The sequence below is a fragment of the Phyllobates terribilis genome, unplaced genomic scaffold (assembly GCF_046119375.1).
Source record: "Phyllobates terribilis strain yellow unplaced genomic scaffold, ASM4611937v1 Scaffold_1__5_contigs__length_1240528914, whole genome shotgun sequence".
Classification (NCBI taxonomy): domain Eukaryota; kingdom Metazoa; phylum Chordata; class Amphibia; order Anura; family Dendrobatidae; genus Phyllobates; species Phyllobates terribilis.
In genome coordinates this window covers 534,568,916-534,594,139 of record NW_027362761.1, presented here as the reverse complement: position 1 = coordinate 534,594,139, position 25,224 = coordinate 534,568,916, and the positions used below count along the sequence as shown (strand labels likewise).

At 41.8% G+C, this 25,224-nt stretch overlaps 1 protein-coding gene across 2 annotated transcripts in view; it reads left to right on the top strand.

Moving 5' to 3' along the window:
* PLPP1 (phospholipid phosphatase 1) overlaps positions 1 to 25,224 on the top strand; it is a 117,709-nt gene that overhangs the window by 25,232 nt on the left and 67,253 nt on the right. The window contains exon 2 of one of the 2 annotated variants that reach the window (XM_073680343.1): positions 23,737 to 23,891. The exons of the other annotated variant lie outside the window; for it this stretch is intronic. Within the exon in view, the coding sequence (XP_073536444.1) occupies positions 23,737 to 23,891 (155 nt within the window). The remainder of the gene's footprint in view (positions 1 to 23,736; positions 23,892 to 25,224) is intronic. 2 annotated transcript variants of the gene reach the window in all.

Sequence of the window (25,224 nt, the reverse complement as noted above, 5' to 3'; positions counted from 1 at the left end):
CCATTACTAACCCCATAGTCAAAGTTAAAAAAACACAAACACCCAGAATAAAGTCCTTTAATTGAAATAAAGACCCATTCCTTTTAATGTTCTAAATTAAACCCTACTTCCAGTATTGCCCATTCCAGCTGAAGCCAACGATCTCCTGCAATAAAAATAAAATAATAAACCAACCTCATCCTTACCTTTCCTTTGTTCCCAGGACAGCTTCAGCTCTGCTACATTGACATGACAGGCTGGAGCGCAGCAGAACGCTGCCATCCAGCTTGCCATGCCAATTTTTTTTTTTAATAAATCCTTTATTTTAACACTAAATGACAAGTACAGTAACCAACACTGTCGCTGTACTTAGAAACATGTCAGTCACATATATAATATCTATGTAATCTATGTGTGATTCTCTATTCTTTCTGTTCTAAATTGTCGGGTACCGGTGTATGCCGCTGATGAATTGCCGGCCGGCTTTTTTAAAGAGACAGGTGCATGAAAATCGGAGGGTACTAGTGTGTTCCAAGTGCCCTGCTATGTTTTTCATGCACCCTCCTATATACCCTGCCTGTCTGCCTATATATTCTGCCTGCCTGACGTTTAATTGAGCACTGTTCCCATCGATTTGGGCAATTTTTGACCTTCTGCACACCGCCGGTGGGGACCGCCAGAAAAATGCTCGAGTTTCCCATAGACTTACATTGGGCTCGTTGCTCGGGTCGAGCACCCGAGTATTCCAATGTGCTCGACCCGAGCTTCGAACACCTGAGCATTTTAGTGCTCGCTCATCACTAGTAAAGACGCATGAATCAGTCATCCTGCTGGTATGTTTGTATGTACATATATGAAGAGAATTGGGGTGCAAGGCTATAATGCTGAATAAATAATCAGGTTGTGAGAAATGTATGGTGTGGGTAGAGGTGGATGACAAAGTAAGTTTAATTATGGGAATGGGACAGACCTGCTTAAAACTATGGATGTTGGGAAATATTCTGATTGGGGAAGTTCATTCCAGAAAACTTGTGCAGCACGAGAAAAGTCTTGAATTGGTAATGGAAGATTTGGGTAATGGAGGATGTTTGACTTAGGCCATGGCCCCAATATCAGTACTTGGTCAGTATTTTTTATGGGAGTGGGAGCCAAAACCAGGAGTGGGTGATAAATGCAGAATTGATGCACCTGTTTCTATTATACCTTTTCTCTGATTGTTCAATAGAATCAGGTGCATCAATTCTGCATTTATCACCCACTCCTGGTTTTGGCTCAAACTCCTGAGAAAAAATAGTGACTGAATACTGATAGTGGGGCCATGGCCTTAGATTGTTAGCACAATGTACAGCACAGAGAGGATGGTAGAAAGACCTGAATTTGGAGATTTTTTTTGAAGGCCCCACTGTGGAGAGCTTTGTGGCTGAAGTGATAAGTAATGAAGTTCTAATGCAGTCCAGTGACTGGCGTAGGGTAGAGACCTCTGGGTAGCGGCAGAGAGATGAGCCTGGCAGCTGCATTGATTGGAAGCCTAGTCACAGGCAAGAGGAAAAATGTTTAATTACTGGGGGTCTCACTTCTGAGAGGAGAATCGGGGTCCTGTGTATGTAGTTTGGAGTGTTGGTTACATATGTACACATCTCCTTTAATTGTCTATGGGACAGCAAACTACAGCGCTTGGCTATCTTTGTCGGTCCCATAGACTTTGAATGTATTGGTAGAGCGTAAGCCTGACCAACACTTTTTGTTAAATGGTGGATTAGGGAACCTTGGACTCGTGATGGGTGAGGGTCCCTTGTGATCATACAGTCATCAGCTATTCCATTCCATTCATTGGTTTTACTTATCTGAAGACGTAATATTCTCTCTGCAACCAGCTAATTATCTATTTCCACAAGCTCGATATGTGTGGTTTTGTGTGATGGACTTATTAGTATCTGTTCTCTCCACATTTGTTGATTCCGTTAGTGGTTATTTAATGACTGAGCAGTCGGCGCTTATTTTCCTAATTTATAGTTAATTTGTTAGAATTTACGAACCGTCTCAGTAAGTTTTCGTTAATATTCAGTATTACGCAAGTTTCACACGACACTGCACATTTGTGCCTAATATTTATTGCCTTCTGCTTGCCCCTCTTAATAAATTTGGCATATTTGACTGCTTTGGGTTTTGAGCAAGACTGGCATATGAAACGCCTTGCTTGAAAAATTTCCCTCAAATCTGAGCTTGTCTGATTATGTTTTATTTGAAAAGAATTGTACTTTCTTAAAGACTTTGTATTATGGCAGGCAATGAAATGAAATACGAGGAGATTTATCAGAACTGGTGCAAGGCAAAAGTAGAGTTTTTGTCCATATCAACCAATTGGATTCAATGTTTCATTTTGCAGCTACTCCCCTAAGGCTACGTGCACCATTTCTGCACCTATTATTTAAATTCTATTTCTTGCATATTTTTTTATTGCTTATTTGTGTGCTGTTTGTTTTTTTAGATGCGTTTTTAGCGCCTTTTTGTCTTTTTGGTGTGTCATGCTTTAAATAAAGCTGCTTTGTTTTTGAAACTTCCTGGTATTTGGCTTTGACAAAACTTAATTGATATACTTGGGTGCGTGTTACATGCGTTTTTGATGGAGAAATCTGCTTTTCTTCTCCACTCGCTTGTTTTTCTCCTCTACCAGCCTCCTGAACTCCTCATTCATTGTAAAAAATAAATAAATAATAATAAAAAAAAAAATCTCAAATCTGCCTTGGTCTGTGAGCTGCTGGTCTATCAGGTTACAGAGCCTGTTAAACTCTGTGGAGAGAAGAGCAGGAAGAAGCAGAGAAACTGATTAGTACTGCTGCTTTCTAGTAATGGTTTATCTCACATTGGTGCTGGATCTGGGACATCATTGGTCAGTAATTGCAACGAGAACTGCCAGCAGCTGATCTTGATGATTTGCCTTAAGTGCATTCAGTACTGCAGAACATTCCTCAGACACCCATTAATAACCTCAATGATGGCAGCCAGGGCTGTAAATGTGGGAGTTTCTGTGTGTGCCGTTCATACTCAATACTGAATAAAACAAGATGTTTTGAAAATGTTGTTTGCATTGTTTTTTGTCATTTGGATATCTTTACCTTGTCTACAGATCCCGTGATTTTCAGAATTCCACAACTTTTCCTTCTTGGTGTTTCAATTTCAATGTTGTGCAGTGATGCTGTGTACCTAGCGCCATATTTCCTATTTCCCCATAGAAGTCAATACAAGAGTCAAAAACTGTTGTTTCCTCTAATATTCCATCAAACCGTGACGGTCAGTTATTCAATGCGTGAACTGGAGTTAAAAAGTACTCATTCTCTAGCATTGCATTTCTGCCATTTCCAGCAAAATAGTGCAGTAGGAAAATCTCCACTAAAATACTAATGTGAATGTGGCCTTATCATGTAATATACAGTGCAACTTTTGAGTCTGGGAATCTACAGTCACACAATATATTTTTGATTCGAGAGCTCTCTGTGAAAAAAAAACGAAAGCAGTCAGACCAATGTAAATCAGTAAGGTTATTCGGATTACAATTTTTTTTTTTTTTTTTTTTTTTTAGCACTAGTCGTCTTTGTATTTTGGATGAGAATCGCATACTCATGTCTATGGGTGCACAAAAAAAAAAAAGATCCCATACGGCTCAACCGTATAACGTCCTGTTTTTACAAATACATTGCAGTTCTGAAAAAAAAAAGGAAACTGTATTTTGATCTTGCAAATTTTGTTAACTGCTGATGTATAAAAAATGCATGCCATACGGATGACATGAAGGACTTGTGCACAAAAACGTAAAAATTGGATGAGTGCTATCCATCGTTTTGACAGATGCCACTTGTCCACGTGTTATTCAATGAGGCCGTGCACATGTCTGATTTTTTTTTTTTTTTTTTCCTCCTTGGACAGAGTGGTCAGAGGAAAAAAAATCGCAGTATGCCCATTGACCTCCGATATTCAGATTGCACTTTGTCATTCAAGTCTATGGATCCATGGAAAACAGGACCGCTCTCGGGTGACATGACAGTATGGTCCAATTTTCACAGACGTACTGCATGGTGAAGGTGGGGAAGTTTTTATTTTTTTTCCCCTCCACCTCTGAGAAAGTCGGATCTTCGCATAATCTGACCGTTTTTCTCAGACTAAAGAAAAATGGTCGTGTGACCCTAGCCTAAAGATGAGAAATAGTCTTTTTTTTTTCTGGATGAAATTTTCGACATTTTTTTTTTCTTTGCTTGTGTGAACTTGGCCTAAAACAAACTCTGGTCATCAGTAAAACAGCTGAGTAATACAGGCACAAAACAATCTTCAGAAACCTGCATACAGAATGTAGTAAAGCAGTAATATGAGCCCCGCTGATGATAATGCCCGTAATGGAGTCCTATTTATAGACCTGATGGGGGTTGGGTTCATCATAAACATTACTATGTGTGTATATACAGTTGAAACCATAAGTTTACATACACTATATAGAAAGACACATATGCATGTTTTTCTCAATATCTGACATGAAATCAGAATAAACCTTTCCTGTTTTAGGTCAATTAGGATTACCATAATTTTTAATAATTGCCAAATGCCAGAATATTGAGAGAGAGAGAATGTTTTAAGGCATTTTTATTACTTACTGCAAAGTCAAAAGTTTACATACCCTAAGATTACTATGCCTTTAAACCGTTCTGGACTGCCCATATGATGATGTCATGTGTTTGGAAGCTTCTGATAGTTTTTTTTGGCAACATCTGAGTTGATTTAGACACGCATGTGGATGTATTTTAATGCACACCTGAAACACACTGCTTCTTTGTGTAGCATTGTAGGAAAGTTTAAAGAAATCAGCCAATACATCAGCAAGAGATTTGTGGAGTTGCACAAGTCTGGCTCATCTTTTGGGTATTATTTCAAGATACTTGAAGGTGTCTCGTTCATCTGTACAAACAAGATGGGAATGTCCAGCCATCATACTGCTCAGGAAGGAGACTGGTTCTGTGTCCCAGAGATGAATGTGCTTTGGTCCGACATGTGCATATCAACCCAAGGACAAAAGCAAAAGACCTTGTGAATATGATGGCGGAAGCTGGTAAGATTGTGTCAATAACCACAGTGAAACAAGTACTGTATCAACATGGGCTGAAAGGTCACTCTGCCAGGAAGAAGCCATTACTCCAAAAGAAACATAAAAAAGCCAGATTAATGTTTGCAAATGCACACAGGGACATAGACCTTAATTTTTGGAGATCTGTCCTGTGGTCTGATGAAACCAAAATTGAACTTTTTGGGCATAATGACCATTGTTACGTTTGGAGGAAAAAGGGAGAAGCTTGGAAGCCTAAGAACACAATCCCAACTGTGAAACACGGGGGTGGCAGCATCATATTATGGGGTTGTTTTGCTGCAGGAGGGACTGGTGCACTTCAAAAAATAGATGGCATCATGAGAAAAGAAGATTATGTGGCAATACTGAAGCAACATCTCAAGACATCAGCCAGGAAGTTAAAGCTTGGGCGGAAATGGGTCTTCCAAATGGGAAATGACCTGAAGCATACTGCCAAAATGGTAACAAAGTGGCTTAAGGACAACAAAGTCAATGGCTTTGTGATGGCCACTCCAAAACCTGATCTCAATCCTATTGAAAATGTATGGGCAAAGCTGAAAAGGCAGGTGCGAGCAAGGCGACCTACAAACCTGGATCAGTTAGGCTATGTGCCCACGATGCAGAAATGCTTCGGATTTTTCCTGAGCGTTAATGCATCTCCTTGGCAGAAAAAACGCATTCGGATTGTACATGCTTTTTTCCTGCCAGGGACAAGCGGAAGTGAAGCGTTCTTCATATGCATTTCCGCATGCGGGTTGTTAAGCGCTTTCCAAGCGATTTTAGCATCACTTGGAAAGTGCTTGACAACTTGGTCACACTATATAAATCCATGCAACCGGCATGGATTTATATAGTGTGACCGAAAGAATGGTAAAAAATAAATATTTTATACTTACCTTCTGATGGTCCACGGTGTCCTTGTCTCGGCTTGCCTGCAGCTCGCTGTAGACTAAAGGACCTGCTGACTTCAGCGGTCACGGGACCGGTCACATGGCTAAATGACGTCACCGCAGGTCCTTGAGTCCACCGCGAGCTACCGGCAAGCGAAGACAAGCACACCGGGGGCCATCAGAAGGTAAGTATAATATTTATTTTTTATTTTATTTTTTTTACAGGTCATGTGGTACCCGGGTCTGGAGGAGAGTCTCCTCTTCTCCAAACCCGGGTACCATCCGCACATTGAAACGCATGGATTCCGCATGTACAGATGCAATGATGCGGATTCTATGCGTTCCAATGCAAGTCAATGGCGGCGAAAACGCAGCGCTTCCGCAAAATAACTAGTAGTGCTGCGAATTTTTCCACAATGATAATCCGCAGCGGAAATTTCCGCAGCATGTGCACAGCACATGCGGATTATCATTTGGAACATGGCAGACCTTCTACCAAGCGTTTTTTTTTTAAGCGTTTCTGCAGCGGAATTGCCATTGTGAAAACGCTTAAAAAACGAATCGTGGGCACACAGCCTTACACCAGCTTTGTCAGGAATGGGCCCAAATTCCGACCAACTATTGTGAGAAGCTTGTGGAAGGATATCCCTGACGTGTTGACCCAAGTCATTCAGTTTAAGAGCAATGGTACCAAATACTAATGAAATGTATGTAAACTTTTGACTTGGTAAGTAATAAATATGCCTTAAAACATTCTCTCTCTCTCTCTCTCTCTCTCATTCCTCTGGCATTTGGCAAATATAAAAAATTATGGTAATCCTAATTGACCTAAAACGGGAAAGGTTTATTCTGATTGGCGGTCACACAATTTTTCTAGTGGTCGGAACGGCAAATTTATCTGGTTTTGTACCGGTATGGGACACCAGCAGGCTATGTGCTTAGGACCAAGGTTCAGCTGTTAGGATAACTAGGGTGTGCCGTAGTAATTATTATTACTGGGTGTTTCCCGGACTGTGGGTTGTATAGGAAGCACGAACACAAATATACAGTTTGGCTAAATGTTTGCATTTGGTCTTCACGATACTGAGAATCCCATTGTTCTGCTTAGGCTGGTTACATGAAATGTTCTCTATTATTTCCTTAGCCCAATAATGCCACAGTTTAACCAGATTTATTAGGCCACGTGCACAAGTTGAATATTTGGTGAGTTTTTTACCTAAGTATTTGTAAGCCACAACCAGGAATGGAAAAATCTGAGGAAAAGTATAATGGGAACACTTCACCACTAATGTATTTTCACCACTCCTGGTTTTGGCTTACAAATACTGAGTATAGAAACTCTCCAAATACTCAACGTGTTCGCGTTGCCTTATTGATTTATTTGCCATAAAGTGACGCAATTATCATGAGGCTCGGCAAGTAAATGCTATTAGCAGTGCTGAAAAATGTGCTGCACTTTGTGCCAATTATGATATAGTGTTAATGTGCCTAGTTTCTGACATAAGCTAGCAGGGTAATGTGCCTGTGCCTTTGCCTCCTTCATTTGCATTTGTGCAATCTTACCATGCCGTGCCTTGTGTAACATAAAAGATCCTGTGTTGTGTTCCCCTTAGACATGGCACAGGGCGAAGACTGCTCAGTCTCAGAATTTCTTCTGATAGCAATGTCTTATGGAGACTGCGATAGTGACAGACTCTTTCTTCTCTTTCTCTTTTTCTTTTTTTCTCTCTCCTTCTTCCTCTCCACGCACACGGAAAAAAAATTAATTTGAGGGACCGCATTCTTTGCATGACAAAGTGAAATTTTTAGTGATACCATTTTTTTTTCTATGCACCTTTTCAACTTGTCCTCATCTTGTAGTAATGCACCATCCTGGTTCTCATCTTATAGTAATGTACCATCCTGGTCCTCATCTTGAAGTAACATCCTCATCCTGGTCCCATTCTTGTAGTAATGTAATGTGCTCATTCTGGTCCCATTCTTGTCGCAACGTCTCCCATCCAGGCTTCCATCTTGTCGGTATGTCCCCATCCAGGTCCCTATATATATATATATATATATATATATATATATATATATATATATATATATATATATATATATATATATATATATATATATATATATATATATATATATATATATATATATATATATATATATATATATATGTATATGTGTATATATATGTGTATATATATATACACATATAATAGAGAAAAAATATATATATATTTTTCTCACCTGTCCTCCGTTTCCTCGGTGTCCTTTCTGCACATGCCACCTGCAAGCACCATAGACCCTGTAACGATCGTGTCCTGGTCCAGGAGCCTTTGACGTCGGCGCTTTAGTTCAGTGTATTGCCGTGCAAAGACCAGCTCTCTGCACAGCAATGCCAGTGCCAACCGCCAGCCTATCAGAGGCCATCAGCTGACATCTGCGTCCAAGTGCAGCGGCTTATGACGTCACTGACATGCGCAGATGTCAGCTGCTGGCCTCTGATAGGGTGGCAGTTGGCACTGGTATTGCTGTGCAGAGAGCTGGTCTTTGCGCGGCAATACACTGACCTAAAGCTCTGATGTCCGCGGCTCTTGGACCGGGCTGCTATTGTTACGGGGTCTATGGTGCCTGCGGGCCGCATGAAGCAGCCTGAGTGTCCCGCGGGCTGCTTTTTTGAGACCCCTTATCTACACGAACAAGCTTTTCTCATTCAAATTGTATGGCTGGAGCCACTCGTCACAGCACATGCGCCGTGAAGCTGGGAACTACACAGTCTTGCTGCGCACGCGCTGGAAGCCGCGGCTGGCCATTTAAAACTGCGCATGCGCCCCACTAATATCAGCGCTAGCCGGGAGCAAAATTCAAATATGTGCGCGGCGCCAGCGGTGACTGAATGTTGCGCCGCCCCTGACTGAATACGAGGATCACACCCCTATAACTAAAACGAGCAGGTAGGATATAAGTACATAAAATGTTAAAGATTCATTATAACATTACCCATTTTATCCACTACTTTCACATTGATGCCCTACCTGCGGTGTTTGGCCGCCCTTCTGTAGTGGCCCCAGCGGGATACTGCACATCCGCCTCCCATTCAATTGAATGCTCGGTGGATGTGCAGTAACAAGCGCCGTCTACTACAACTTGACAGCCAAGCAGCACAAGTAAGGACTTTCAGCCACCACCTACGGCACCGATAACAGCTGATCGGCGGGGGTGCCGCATGTGGGACCCCGGCCAATCATACGTTGATGCCCTATCCTATCCTATGGATAGGGCATCAATATGAAAGTAGTGGATAACCCCTTTAATGAGAAAAGCTGGTTAGTGATACACATTGCATCACTAACAACGCAATGGGGCAGTGTAGATGGTAGATACGACATGACAGGTTCATGCTTTCCGTGTGCTATATGCATCTGGTCCATAATTACTTTGTAGCCTAAATTTCTGGACCCACAAGTTTAGGAGTGGGCTATGTTCACATCTTGTTTTTTAGTGCGTTCATTCCACCTGAATTCCCCTGAAAACACCACTAGGATAAACCCCCGACAGGGCCATAGACTGCAACCACATGAACCGAGTTAAAGTGAACTCTTGTTTTGTATTTTTTTTTCTCAAAGTGTCCATCGTGTCAGACGGGCACTGAAATGTAATCAGGTATGTTTATGTGTCCATCTAAAATGATGGACGCTTTCAGAAAAAAAAAAAAAAAAGTACAAATTGAGTTCACTTGAACTCTGTTACATCGTTGCAACCTATGTGCCTGTCGGGGAATGCCATTGTTAGGGGAATTCAAGTGGAATCCCCCAAAACCATTGAGTAGATGAAACGTGAACAGGACCTTGCATGCATTCATATAATGTGGACACTCTGGTTACACTGAACTCTGTTAATGCAATGGAAGGATTTTTTGCACAACTGCTAGGGGACATCTGACTTGCCTTCATGACATTTCTGCTCTTTGCAGGACTCGGGATAAGATGGTTTAGGTTATGTGCCCATGATGCAGAAATGCTCTGGATTTTTTCTTGAGCGTTTCTGCATCTCCCTGGCAGAAACAACGCATGTGGATTGTACATGCGGATTGTACATGCGTTTTCCTGCCAGGGACAAGCGGATGTGAAGCGTTCTTCACATACATCTCCGCATGCGGGTTGACAAGTGCTTTCCAAGAGATTTTAGCATCACTTGGAAAGTGCTTGACAACTTGGTCACACTATATAAATCCATGCAACCAGCATGGATTTATATAGTGTGACCGAAAGAATGGTAAAAAATAAAAATTAAATATTTTATACTTACCTTCTGATGGCCCCCGGAGTCTTTATCCGATGCGTCCTGGTTTGCCGGCAGCTCGCGGTAGATTTAAGGACCTGCCGACGTCAGCAGTCGCGTGACCCGTCACATGACTAAATGACGTCAGCGCTGGTCTTTGAGTCCACCGCGAGCTGCCGGCAAGCAGAGACAAGGACGCCGGGGGCCATCAGAAGGTAAGTATAATATATATTTTTTTATTTTATTCTTTTTTTTGCAGGTACTATGGTACCCGGGTCTGGAGGAGAGTCTCCTCTTCTCCAAACCCAGGTACCATCCGCACATTGAAATGCATGGAATCCGCATGTACAGATACAGTGATGTGGATTCAATGTGTTCCAATGCAAGTCAATGGCGGCGAAAACGCCGCGCTTCCGCAAAATAATTGGTAGTGCTGCATATTTTTCCGCAATGATAATCCGGATTATCATTGGGGAACATGTCAGACCTTCTACCAAGCTTTTTTTAAGCGTTTCTGCAGCGGAATTGCCACTGCGGAAACGCTTAAAAAACGCATAGTGGGCACACAGCCTTAATCACATTTCTAAATTTCAGAATTTTTCACCTTGCCTTTCACAAAACAGGAGCAGACTGTCCCAACGCAAACTTCAAGCCACATCCCCTCCACACACCATGCAACACCCCTGCTGAAAGACAGGCCACACAGTGTTTTGAATAGTTCTTATTAATTTTAAAAAGAACCTGACACTTGCCATAAATGTTGATTTCCCCCCCCCCCTTCTCTTGTGTAAATACCATTGTCTCCTGAATGTGGCGCTGTTTTTTTTTGGGGGGGGGGGGGGTTTCCACACACCTCCTCTTTTCTGAAATATGGCCTCCTCTTCCTTGTATGTAAATCTAATATTTTTATCCAACTGGATGTGGTCATCGATACTCCCACATAATGTAAATGACCACACTAGTTTTGCCTCTTAAGTCTATAGGAGGCCATATCTCAGGAATTGGAGAGGCGCAGAAACAATGGGGGATTTGGTAAAACAGCAGAGTTTACACGGGGGGGGGGGGGGGGGAATAAATATGAGACAGCTCCTCTTTAACCTTGTGTCAACTGTTAAATTTTGCTAATTTTGCCTTCATAAAGATTCTAAGCGACAATATTTTGTGCAGATTTGGAATCCTTTCCATTTATTAGGTCATCCGGTGGCCCATGCTTGACTGCCACACAATTAATGATCTATGGGAGATAGCCAAGCACAGCTTTTGCTTTTCTCCAGCATCCCCATAATGAATTGTTAATAATATTCCAGATATAGTGGTAATCTGCAGGTAAATAGCATTTAAATCCTGAATACCCGAATCTCTGGAGGCACAGCTACAGATAGAGAATTATATACTCCCTGTAGCCGCTCGCTTCCAGTCATTGGGGCAGTGCAGGGGGCTGTACGAGTCACCAATCGCTTCACAGTGAGCATGTTGACATGGTACTACTCTCACTTTAATATGCCGCTGTGCACACTCGCTGCGGAGCAGGATGTCAAATGATGTGCCAGGTAGTAATTACAGCGCACTTACTGTATAGTGAGCGATTATTCTTTCAGCCCCTGCACCGTCCCAGTGACTAGAAGCAAGCGGCTGCAGGGAGAATATAACATAATTTTCTACCTGTAGCTGCGCTCCCAAAGCAGCCTGGCATGATTAAATCGCTATTAACCTGCAAATGTACACTACGTCTGCAGGTCAATAACATTTTTGTATGTGTCATGTTTACTTTAAATATTCCCACTTCTATTCTGAAAACCCCCGAGATGCCGATTGTGATTTATCATGTAACAGCTGTAGCATAATTATATTCAAGTTCCTAATTTCTAGTCAAAACCCATCAGTACTTGCAAGCAATCACTTAGCTTATATCACATTGCAGATCACAAGATTGTTGGCTGCTAATTTTAAGCTTTGCTAAAAAAGCAGCTGTTGTTGAATTCTTAAACGGGGTAGTGGTGATCTCTCCACAATGCTCGTATGACATCTTATATGAAGCATAGCTTGAGAATCCAGTAACTCTAGTTTTACTTTGGTCCCTTAAGAGGGTTCGTTTAGTTTGACCCTTAGGCCACGACCCCACTCTCCGTATTCGGTCAGTATTTTTTTTTCAGGAGTGAGTGATAAATGCAGAATTGGTGACTTGTTTCTATTATACCTTTTCTCTGATTGTTCCTCACATGGTTTTGGCTCCCACTCCTGAGAAAAAATACTGACCAAATACTGATAGTGGGGCCAGGGCCTTAGTAAAATACTCTGAAAATTAAAGGGGTATTCTAATAAAACTTGTCAAGTTCAAGAAGCAACAAGGCCAGGCTTGGGGCTCAAGTCTGCGCACACTGCTCACTGTCAGGATTCTCTGGTGGCAGCGACGGAAGCGGGCGGACATGTATTATTATGCGATTTGTATTGCGTCAAGGCCGCACATGTATAGTTGGCATGTGACTGCCTGTATGCAAATTGTAATTTAATTGTTTACCGCTCATTTCTGAGGTTACTGGCCACCTTGGCAGTCTGATGCAAGGCTTGTAGTGCTTACAAGCTCTTTCCTATAGAGCTTACAAGTGCTGCTCTGAAGCTGGACAGATCCAGCAATCTTCAATGCCTCTGCACTGCTCCAGTGCTGTGGCGGCAAAGCTGCTTCTGCCTGCATAATTAGGGCCAGCGTTGCAACCAAATCACTGGTCTGAAAGGTCAATGAAACAGGAGTGTATCACCCTCAGCACCTCAGCAAGCAAGAAGCTGAGGGGGGCAGGGGAGTGGGAGTGGGTGCGCTCCTGTGAACTTGAGACAATCCTATTAAGGGAGAAGGGGACATGAATGCACATCGATCTCATCCTTAAAGTGGGTTTTCTCAACATCTTCTGCAGGAACACATCACTCCTGCGGCTTTCTGTTAACACAGAGAGGTGTGTTCCTGCTTGATTGACTGTTCAGGCCAGCAGCATCGTCACATTGCTGGCCAAAGCCATGCACTCGCTGATGAGGCCAGTTTCAGAGCAACGATAATAAGCGCTGCGCTCCTTGCTTAGGAGACCGGTCACCCTTGGTAGACTGATGCAGTCGCCAGTAAATTTGGCAACAAGCAGTAAACAATAAAAATCTTTTCTACTTCGAAATTGAAAGCATTTTTAATAACAAGTATTTGGTAACGTTGCCTGTTTTTACAAGCATTTGGCATTTTTAAACATTTATGAAAGTGAGAATAACCTCCACTACTTTTACATTGATGACTATCCCTGTGATAGGTCATCAATGTTTGATCAGCCGGGGTCCGATACCCGGCACCCCCGCTGATCAGCTGTTACCGGTGTCTGCACCGGTTATAGCCGTAAGTACTCACTGAGCTGCTCCATCTACTTGTAGTGGCCAAGGCTTGGTACTGCACATGTGCCTCCTATTCAAATCAATAGGAGGCGAATGTGCAGCATCCTGTGGCGGCCACTATCAAAAGACTGGGCAGCTCCACAAGTGAGTACTTCCGGCCGGCGGCTGCTGACACCAATAACAGCAGATCGGCGGGGGGTGCCGGGTGTCGGACCCCGACCAATTAGACATTGATGAGCTGTCAGAAGAATAGGTCTTCAATATAAAAGTAGTGGACAACCTATTTAAATATGCTATTTTTACTTCTGAATAATTATTAGAGAACTGTTTATTTCATCCCATTTCCTCTTCCTTGGTGGTCCCATATTTTGATGTTGCAGGTTGTTTTTTCACTGATTCCAGTGTTTTATTACCTCTTCTCTACCCGCTGCCGGCAGCTGTTCTGCCATCTGCACTGACTGCAGGAGAACATCCTCCTCCTACTGGCGTATATTCAGTGATCAGCTATGGCTTCTTGGCCTGTGCTGTGTCGTAGTACCGTGTACTGATTCACTCTAAATAAATGTTTTGGGTTTTTTAACTAAAAAAAAAACATAGTAGGAAATTCCCCGTCCATCCCATAGTTCTGGTAATCTGATGTGTGTTCTGTAGAGAAGTCATTGAGCTTGGAGAAAGGCAAACACCTAGAAAGAGAAGTGATAACCTGCTGAAAACCCTGTTTGAACACCCGATCAATAGGTCTCATGAGTTGTGCTATTCTTCAATCCGTATCAACGATCTATACAATGGTTATGTGCTGCTTCTTGCCAAAAGCAGATTTTACTTTTGCTAGTAGGGAAATTGTTCCCAAAAGTATGGGTTTTTTTTGCCTGCATTTTGGCACAAAATTTACGACCCTATGTTATCTGTTTGGTAACTAGAATTGTGGCCATATTGATTAACACTCAGTGACAACTTTCTTTTTATCGTTAACCATCTCATTCTGCATCGGAGTACTCTGGGCTTTGCACGTCTGCTCTAGAAGCAGATGATCATTCATCAAAATCTGAATTTGGCAGCTTCCTCCATTGCAGTACTGGAGCTGCGACTGCTCATAGTCGTGCATCAAACCCACACATCTGTGACTGTAAAATGAAAATTCATATAGTAAACCACAAGCTTAAGACCTAAACTGTACAAAAAAATGTACATGCGTTGCTTGTATCCGTCTTGTGACTGCATTATTTCCTTTTTCTGTAATAGAGCAAAGGGAAGTCCTGACTCTGGTCTGAACCGAGCTGAAATGAATACGGGTGGGCTGACATAATAGTCAAAAGTGAATTAAGATGGTCAATTTTGGCCAAGATGATTGTTGGCTGAAATGTATTATCGTGCTCTAACTTTAACAATCATTATCTGGAATGAAGTCAGCCGTGTTTTTAAATATTTTTTTTTTATATTCGCAGTCTATGAAAGTGCTTTTTTTTTTTATAAAGGAACATTGTTAGTTTCCAAAAAGATCATTAGTCTTACACCGGTTGTCATTGAACATTTATGGCCAACTTGAACAACTGTAGCCAATAGAGTAGAGCAAAAAAGATTGGCAGGACACTGGTCTTGCGTCCACATTTGTACTCCGTAGTGGTTGGACCAGGGTGGGATAAAGTTTCAAGGGTAGGGGGCTGGCGGGGCTCTTGACCCAGGCACAGGGGCACTGTCGGGCCACCTAATGCAGCGGTCTCCGATGTCTCCCCGATGGCTGCATTTTGCCGCCCCTCCCACCCCCCACCCCCCGGACAGGTAGTCAGCCGGTCTCTGAGCGGGCTAACGGCTTGCTCTAAAAAGGTGCATTGCGCCGCCTCCCAGTGATCAACTGTGCTCGGTGACCTAGTCTAGCTCTTGAATGCCAGCATCCTGAGCGCTTCTGTTGTTACCAAAGTCCCTGTGATCTGCACAATGTGACGTCCCGGGGGCTTCGTAAACACCAGAAGTGTCCATCATCTTGGCATTCATATGTTGGCTAAGGAACTTTACAGGACCCGGGGCTGAGGTTCACATCTGTCCTCCGTGTCAGCTGGAGTGAATCTTTTTGCTCATCTCTAGTTGCCACCAGTATGGACTGAAAGGGGTTCGGTTGCATTAGGGTAACGACAGTTCACTTATTGAGCTCTCATTCAGTCAACAACCTACTTCTGACTAATTTGTAGTGCTACTTTGACTCCAGGTAAAAAAAAAAAGAAGCATGATCTACAAATAGAAAGTGCAGTCAGAGGAATTTCAGACTCCTTTTTATTTGAGTTGTTCCCATTTGCAAAGTATACATTGCCATTTATAGCAGTTTAATGTTTGCAGAGGGGGAGGGAACAGCCGATGGATTGCCTTTAGACCGACCTACAGGGAAACTACAGAGAAATGTACAGGTGCATTTCACAGAATTAGAATATCATCAAAAAGTTAATTTATTTCAGTTCTTCAATCCAAAAAGTGAAACTCATATGTTATATAGAGTCATTACAAACCGTGATCTATTTCAAGTGTTTATTTCTGTTAATGTTAATTATGCACAGCCAGTGAAAACACAAAAGTCATTATCGCAGTAAACTAGAATAATTTAAAACACCTGCAAGTAGATAAAAACACCTGCAAAGGCTTCCTAAGTGTTTAAAAAAGTGCCTTAGTCTGTTTCAGTAGGCTCCACAATCATGGGGAAGACTGCTGACTTGACAGATGTCCAGAAGGCAGTCATTGACACTAAGTAAATGCAAAGTAAAATTTGCATTTCATTTGGACATCAAGGTCCCAGAGTCTGGAGGAAGAGTGGAGAGGCCACAATCCAAGCTGCTTGATGTCTAGTGTGAAGTCTCCACAATCAGTGATGGTTTGGGGAGCCATGTCATCTGCTGGTGTAGGTCCACTGTGTTATATCAAGACCAAAGTCAGCACAGCCGTCTACCAGGAAATTGTAGAGCACTTCATGCTTCCCTCTGCCGACAAGCTTTTTGGAAATGGAAATTTCATTCTCCAGCAGGACTTGGCTCCTGTCCACACTGCCAAAAGTACTAATATCTGGTTTACACACAACAGTATTACTGTGCTTGATTGTCCAGCAAACTCGCCTAACCTTAACCCCATAGAGAATCTATTGTAGAGAATCTATGGGGTATTGTCAAGAGGAAGATGAGACACCAGACCCAACAATGCAGACGAGCTGAAGGCTGCTATCAAAGCAAACTGGGCTTCCATAACACCTCAGCAGTGCCACAGGCTGATCGCCTCCATGCCATGCCGCATTGATCGGTAATTGATGCAAAAGGAGCCCGACCAAGTATTGAGTGCATTTGCTGAACATACATTTCAGTAGGACAACGTTTCTTATTTTAAAAACATTTTTCAAGCTGTTATAAAGTATTCTAATTTGCTGAGATAATGACTTTTGTGTTTTCATTGGCTGTAAGCAATGAAACATTATCTACTATATAATCGGTTTATCCCGTCTGTCTGTCCGTCCAGGAAATCCCGCGTCGCTGATTGTTCCGGCCACGGCCAATCAGTGACGTGGGATTTCAGAACAAGATGGCGGGCGTTAGCGGCTCATCTGCTGCACGGAGGTCAGCGGCGATGCAGCCCATCTCCCGGCTGCTTGCAGCAGAAGTACCCGTACAGGCAGCGCCGCTCCTGATGGGGGATAACCCCACCCACATTCACCGTGGTACGCGGAACAGGAGACCCCTGGCTGCAGCTGCAAATAGTCGTGATGTAAGCGGAAGCAAGAGCCGGCTGCAGCCGGGGGAATTACGTGCTGGTTGTGCGTGGTCAGCGATGTTGTCACAAGCAGTATTGACAACATGACGTAATTACAAAATTCATTAGGGGTCCCGGGGGGATACATTGGGGGGTTAATTTAAAGTAGTGCACAACCCATTTAAACACTGCTTCGCTGATTAGTCGCGCCCGGTCGGCCGCATACATATTCTAGAATACCCGATGCGTTAGAATCGGGCCACCATCTAGTTAGAAATAAACATTAACAGAAATGAACACTTGAAATAGATCAATCGCTCTGTTTGTAATGATTCTATATAATGAGTTTCACTTTTTGTATGAAGAAGTGAAATAAATTAACTTTTTGATGATATTCTAATTTTGTGAGATGCACCTGTATCTGTAGGAAATGAGTGATTGTAACAGTTGTGAAGTGTGCCAGAAGAGGAACTTCAATGATGGTGTTAGTCACAATTAATTATTCCAGTCCACCACCTCCCCCCCCACATACATACATACATACATACATACACACACACACACACACACACACACACACACACACACACATACATAGATAGATAGATAGATAGATAGATAGATTTTTTATGTTTATTTTTTGCTTGGTATTTTTCACTTGCTTTAATTTGCACCTAATTTGTCTTTTTTTTTTTTATAGCCTTTTGTATTCACTTTTTTTCTGTTAGCCATTTTGGGCAGAGTTTTGGGTTTCCAGATGTTTTCACTTAATTCATCATTTGTGACTTTTTGCTCAACCTCCGTGCCATTTTGAGACACTTCTTTTTTTTTTTTTTCTAAAATGTTGCAAAAAAAAAAAAGAGGTTAAAGACTAGATTTGACTTTGCATGAAAATTTATGAAGTGCTGCGCATGCCCGGGCAGCAAAGGCAAGCCTGCACAAGCGGGATATCCACAAGAGAAGCCGTGAGCTGAGCAGAGAGACGGGTCAGTCACACCCAGAGGAGTGTGCAGTAACTGAAGCCAGTCTAATCTGTGTAAGGCGACCCCCTCACCGGGCTAGTCCTGTCTAACATGCATATCCGAGCTTCACTGTAAAACTTGATTTTGCACAATTATGTACTTTTGTATGGAACATGAAAGCATTTACATAAGGTTCTAAATATGTAATAGTAATTTAGAAGCGCTGGGGGTTCTGACTGGTTCCGTTTAAACTGCAAAACCCCTCTTTAAATGCACCCATGCTACATCTTTATTTCCTGTCTACTTCTAATGGGACCTTGCTGAAGGTGCATTTATACAGCTCCCATTACTACGTTATGGTGTTGAGTTCGGTGAGCTCCCCCTAGTGGTGACTGCAGAGTGCTATTAATATTTTCAGCTAACTGTATAGCTGTGTATTACAAATTAGAGAATTTCCAATTCTGTGGCGCCTACAAAGGTATTGTATATTATGAAGAAAAGTAAGGTACAGATTTTTTTTTATTTCAGTGAGCTTTAGAAACAAATAAGTTAGTAAGACGTTACATTGACTCCTGTGCTTGTGTGTCTTAATGGTAGAGTTAGTGGTACAACTCATGTAATTTATGCACATTTTCCCATGTGGTTCCCGGCACATTGCTTCTTATAAATATTAGCTCTGCTGAGAAAGGCCTGTTATACAGTAGCTGACAGAAATGTCTTCATGTCTCACATGTATCCTGGGCATGTTCTGCTTCAGATTTCTTTCCGCGCTGTCTAAATACAGCAGTGTGGTGTTAATGAGCAGCAGGGGAAAAGTTTCAAAATGTAATGTACCAGCGATGCCTCCATGGCATGAAACCAGTGCCGTGCCTTGTACTGTTTAGATTATGATTGCACGAAGTCTGGTGAATATCAGGATTGATAATAACACCATGTCTGCACAGAGACGAAACTATGGTGTTGCCATTGGCGTCTGGGAAGCAAATATACAGTAGACATACCAGTGGTGAACTGAGGCTTCACGGCAATAACATTTTGTAAGGATTGGGGACTGTGGATGTTGAAATTTTCATGTAAAAGCAAAAAAAAAAAAGAAGGTGTTTATTGCATGACATTTTTGGCTTTCTTTTCTGCTTACTTTTTAGATGATTTGTTATCTTGAAAGATGTTTGGATAAAGACTTGGTTACATAATGACAGGCAACAGGCTATGGCTGCTACAATGCTCTCCTTGATACCCATGTTAAGGCTGGGCTATAACACGACTTTAGTTGCGGACAGGACTGTGGAGTCTGAGTCGGTACAAAATGGGCTGACTGACTCCTAGAATATATTATAAATTGGGTTCAGTAGTACAATGCAGGATTGTGCTGTAAATGTTTTCATAAGAATTTGGGAAAGTTATGAAATGTCCTAGAAATGTCTGTTCTGTTCCTGATCTAAAGATCTCGGCTTTTAGTTGAGATGAATCTGGGCTGCACTTTATGCACACGCTCAGTAGTGACGCTCCTCCTACTAGTGCTGTGGAGTCAGAGTCGGGAGTCAGGGAAATTGAGGAGTCGGAGGTTTGGCTTACCGACGCCGCAGCACTGGTTGCGACACAAGTTCGTTCACTGCTGCTACAAGGCAGCACAATACAAGTGAAAGGGATGACATTGTGATCCTAGAGTACTGAGGCAAGCAAATCACAAAAAGTCCAACCTCGTCAGATTTTTTTGTCAATTGCTTGTCACATTACCCTCTGGTTCACCTGTATTGCGCTGCAATGTAGGGTGTCGAGAGAACCTTGGTCGTGTGACATGTGTTGCTGTCAAAGTCTCCGTGTAGCCCTAGCCTAAAGGCTGAAGATCTTAGATGAAGTTTACACCGGAGTCAGAAGTTCAGTTAGGGCCTTCGTCAGAAGTCCTGGCATATTTCAAACAATATTTCATGACCATCCCTACTGTAGATCACTAGGGTTTTCTGGATGCTGGTGGTATCCTTCATGTGACAGATCCTGATAAACCTTACAGTGCAAATGGGAGCTTCAAGGCAAGTGTAAACAGAGCTTTAAGAGGAATCTTCAATAAGGTTTATTTTTCATAATCTTAGGGCAATACACCCTAATTCCAGCTCTGTTACTTCCAGCCCTTTCAATGTCAATCCGCCCGCACCCTTGATCTAGCGCTTTCTGTGTCTACACTGCGCATAGACAGAAAGCGGTCCATCATTGGTGCGGATGGGCTAGTCAGATCTTATTATTGGGAAGAGATGCAGAAGATAAACTCAATGTTTTATCAATACTACAGCAAGGAGCCCAGTACATGACACTACTTGGATCTGGTCTTTGCTCCTACTTTATGCTGCTTACAGATGGGGCAGCAAAAGCTGTAGAGGAAAAAGTCCAAGTGTTTGAGCTTCAACCTTCTAATTCTGTCATCTGTCCTGGGAGTGTCGAGACCCCAATGCACATCAGAGGGTTTCTCTGATCCATCCACCTCTTCATGTGTTGACGACTCTAATCTACTGTGTATGGGGGACCTTCAGGCAGTTTGTCCCTATTAACCAAACAGATTGTACATAAGTGGAGGGGAGGAGATGGATGGCTCAGATCCACAGGGTACTATTAATGCCCAGGCATTCATTTCCCCAGACAATTATTGGATGATGTGAGCTGACCCTACACACATTAGACTAGATTCCTGACACATTGTGTCTCGGCTGGAATGTGCAGACAAGTATGGTACACTTGCCATTACAAAATGTTCTTCTGCAGCCCAAATGTACACATTTTTGTACCGCAGTTTTATTATGAGCATTTCAAAGGGTAAAATCTGTAGCAAAAAAATTAACATGCTGTTATCTTAAGCTTGACAGCACTGGTCAGTTTCACAGCAGATTTTCCCCCCAGTGTGTGAATGCATCTGTAAAACAGTGTGAATATCCTGCTGAGCAAATCTGAATGGAAAATTCTCAGCATATCAACAACGTATGAACATGCCCTTAGATTTCGTTCACATGTTGCGTTTTTGCAGCGTTTTGTTTCTGCAAGCAAAACCTTGACAGTAAAGAAGCTGCTTATAAAAAGCAAGTTTTGGTGCGAATTATGGGTGTTATTTGTCTACAGTCCATGTTTACTATAGTTTTATTCACCAAAAAAAGCAGGATAAATGCATGGTTGTGGGTTTTTTTTCAGCGTTTTTTGCATGTTCTCAACGCTTTTTATGGGTGTGAGGTGGACGTTGAAGAAGTTGATATGCAGCAGATTTTTAAAATGCTGCAGTTTTCCAATTCATTCAGGAGAAAAAAAAACATCTGCATGAGATTCCTTTTGCTGGTACTGTAAAACACAGCTTTTAATTTGCATAAAAAAATGCTGAAAAAAACACACAGCCTTAGTATGTCAGTAGATTGGCCAACTAATGTCCAAGGTTAGTCACACGTGCATTTTCACTTACTGTTTTGAGGGACAGACAATTTATATTAATGTCCAAAAATTATCGATTGAGGTACCCCATTTATTATTACGTGGTCCATATTGGTTCAGTTATGTGTTAAAGAATGGAACAAGAATTTTGCACGATGCAAACCCCCCCATTCTAACAAACTGACACTTTAAAAAAAAACAGCCTGACCTCATAATAATCACTAGAGTCCCTCTTCTTTCATTTGGATTAGTTATGCAGTGGATAATTTTTGGACATTGGTTCTGTTTATCTGTTCCTAAAATGAACCAGAAACAAAATGCCAAACCAAAAGTGTGAATTTAGCCTCATCTGTATGGCTAGTTTTAGAGTCATGCAAATTGTAACAGCAGTTTGAAGATGAATTTGAGTCTTTCTTTTTTCTAAAGTTAACCTGCAAGGTCTCGACAGCAGCTATGTAACAATATAGGAAATGCCACATGGAAGTAAGCCATTGACATGGAAGTCTAGCAGTTTTTTTCTAATGCACTGCTGTAATTGGTAGCCTATAAAGGTTTACAATAATTTATTATAAAATATGTAATTGTGCTTCTGTCGTTAATGGATTCTTATTTGTACCTTGTGCTATATATATATACACTTCCTGATATTCTCACCCTTTTGGGTTTTTGTGTTTCCTTCATTTTATTTCCTGTTTATCTGAACATAACTTTCTGGCTTTGCATGTCCTCAGTGGTTTCGGTATAATTCCTCACACTGACGCCTGTCAGCCGATAACACCCCCTTCTCCTCCTTACTTATGACAGTCTGTACTGTGAACCATTTTATCTGAAGGAAAAAAAAATTCAAGGTTTATACTGTTACATTTTTTTTCCATCACTCACAATAAATAATATTCTAATTAAAGTGTTAGTCCAATGTAACCATAAGTAGCAATATACATCGGAAGGACACTTACTAGCAGAATTCCGTGTAAATTATGAAGATGACCAAATTCTAAATTCTTTAGAAAGATAATTATTTCCTTCTCTATTTCAGTAACGTCAGTCTTTTCTTTATTAGTACACCGGATCAACTTCCTAATTTTTTTTTTTTTATGCATAAACAATTTTTTCAGAGTGTACGATCTGATTTGAAAACAGAATTGATCTGCCTGAAGAGACCAGGAGCAAATCATGTCTCTTACAGCTGCCTCGGGAATCTATCAGCAGCATATAGGCTGTTCTTTTGTGGCTCTGTATTCTGCTTTAGTATAGAAAATTCGGTTTATTGCAGAGCGGTGTGCATCTGTATACGGGCACATTCAGACGAGTGTATTTTCAGTCTGTTGTAATTGATCATTCAACAGCATGCATTCGTCCGTCCGTTTTACAGACCGGCGCTACTTTACGTGGCCAATCTGCAATATAGATGAGATCACAGATCTGCACACCGACACCGTCACATCTGTAATGTGTTGATGTGATTGGTCCAGAACCTGTTGCGTTCATATGAGCGTATTCGAAGTGGTGAAACGGAGTTTTCACTTATGAAGCCAAATTAGGGTGGCATTGATTCAAAAGAATTTACCACCCCATCCTCCCCTCCAAAAAATAAAAACTACCCACCTTTATTAGAATCTTCTTATTTTATTGAACTTCTATATATACAGTACTTCTTTTTTTTTTTTTTATTTTATTAATTTAATTGCGAATAGCAGTAGAAAAAAATTGTCATGAGATAATCATGCAAATGTAGGTTTCCCTAAGTCTTAGCAGTGCGTGCACCGTTATCTCTCCATTAAAAATTAACCAAAGTCTCAGTTGGCAGACCCTCACCAGCATTACACAAGGTTAATATTAGAAAACACCCTCAAAATACTTTTTTGCAATACCTTGAATTTTTTTTTTTTTAATTGGGCTGTCCTATCACTTTTGCATGATTTTCTTTTCTTGGCACCGCTGCAACCCCAAGTTTCATCTACTAACAGACACACCCTGGTGAACCAGAATTCTTTTAATATTTCTGTTTTCTCCCTTCCCCCAACAGCTGGCTTACCTCTGGGAGTTTTAAAGTTGATCACAAAAAAGCCGTACCAAAGAGGTTTTTACTGTAATGACGAGAGCATCAAGTATCCATTCCATGACAGCACCGTCACCTCCACTGTACTGTACACAGTAGGGTTTACTGTGCCTATATGTTCTGTAAGTAGCAGAATCTGTGGGCAATAGGGGCATCTTTACCCAGACAGTGTCTTAGAATCCATCAGGTTACTGTTAATAAAAAGGCCTAGAGATGGTAAAGACTTTCATTGAAGTTGAGCCCTAAAACCCAACTCTATTCAAAACCTGACAATTGAGGTGCGATTGATATTACCCCAATTTCCAACCCTTGCTAGTTCTGTATTGATATTGTTTGCAAACCTAATATATGGAATTCTTAAAATGAAAAGCTGTTTCAATTCCTTGCCTCAGTCGTGACTGTCAGTTGGACCCTGGTACATAATTTGGATGTTGGCCCCCACCTACATGTTGGTCAGACGTATGGGCCTTTGCAGCCTTCTCTAATCTATAAAAACCATGCGTGTTTACTCCCATGTAATAATGTTCCTTGTCCTGGTCTTTTTCTGTAATAATGTTCCTTTTACTGGCCCCTTTCTGTAATAATTTTCCCTGTCCTGGTCCTTTTCTGTAACAATATCCCCAGTTCTGGCCTCCTCCTGTAATAATGTCACCCCTTTCGGCTCCTTCCAGTAATAATGGCCCCTTCCTGAATTAATGTCCCCCTTCCTTGACCCCTTCCAGTAATGATGTCCCTCGTTCTTCTTCAGCCCATTTTAAAAAGAAACTATTCTTCTCCTCACCTTCACCTGCTCCCACGACGTGCAGAAACCGATAGCCGCCTGTGTCGAGCAAGCCAACGTCTGCTTTAGCCTCTGGTTGGCTGGCAGCTTTTATGGTGGGGCATAGAACCAACAGGTCTCTGCGCCACAATACATTTCAACTGAATGTGCGTGTTCTGATGCACATACAGGTGAAATAGTCGATGGCATCGGCGGGCCTCCTCCCGCACGGGCCGGTCACAGTACCGTGGTTGTAATTTTCTTTAAAGAGCCTTTTATTTTTATGGTTGTAGTAGATGAATCTTTAGTGATAAACCCCTCCCTGTCACAGTACTCATGCATACAGATTTAAAAAAAAAAGTTGCTACATTTCAATCCACACGGGGTCTTTTTCAAGCCTACTAAGGGATTATTCTGGATTTGAAAAAGAAACCTGCTTAGTTTCTAAAAGAAGCTGTGCCACCCTTGACCATGGGTTGTAAGTAGCTTTGCATCTCAGCTCCATCGTTCTCTAACAGTCCAGCTGAGTTGCAGTACCAGATACGACCCATGGTCAAGGATGGTGTGGCTAATGAAACAAAGCAGCCATGCTTTTTCTAAACCTGGATAACCCCATTTAAGTTGAAATGTAGTAACTACAGTAATTATTAAATGTACATTCCTCTATTGATCGTCGTCTCTGATTTTTTTTATTT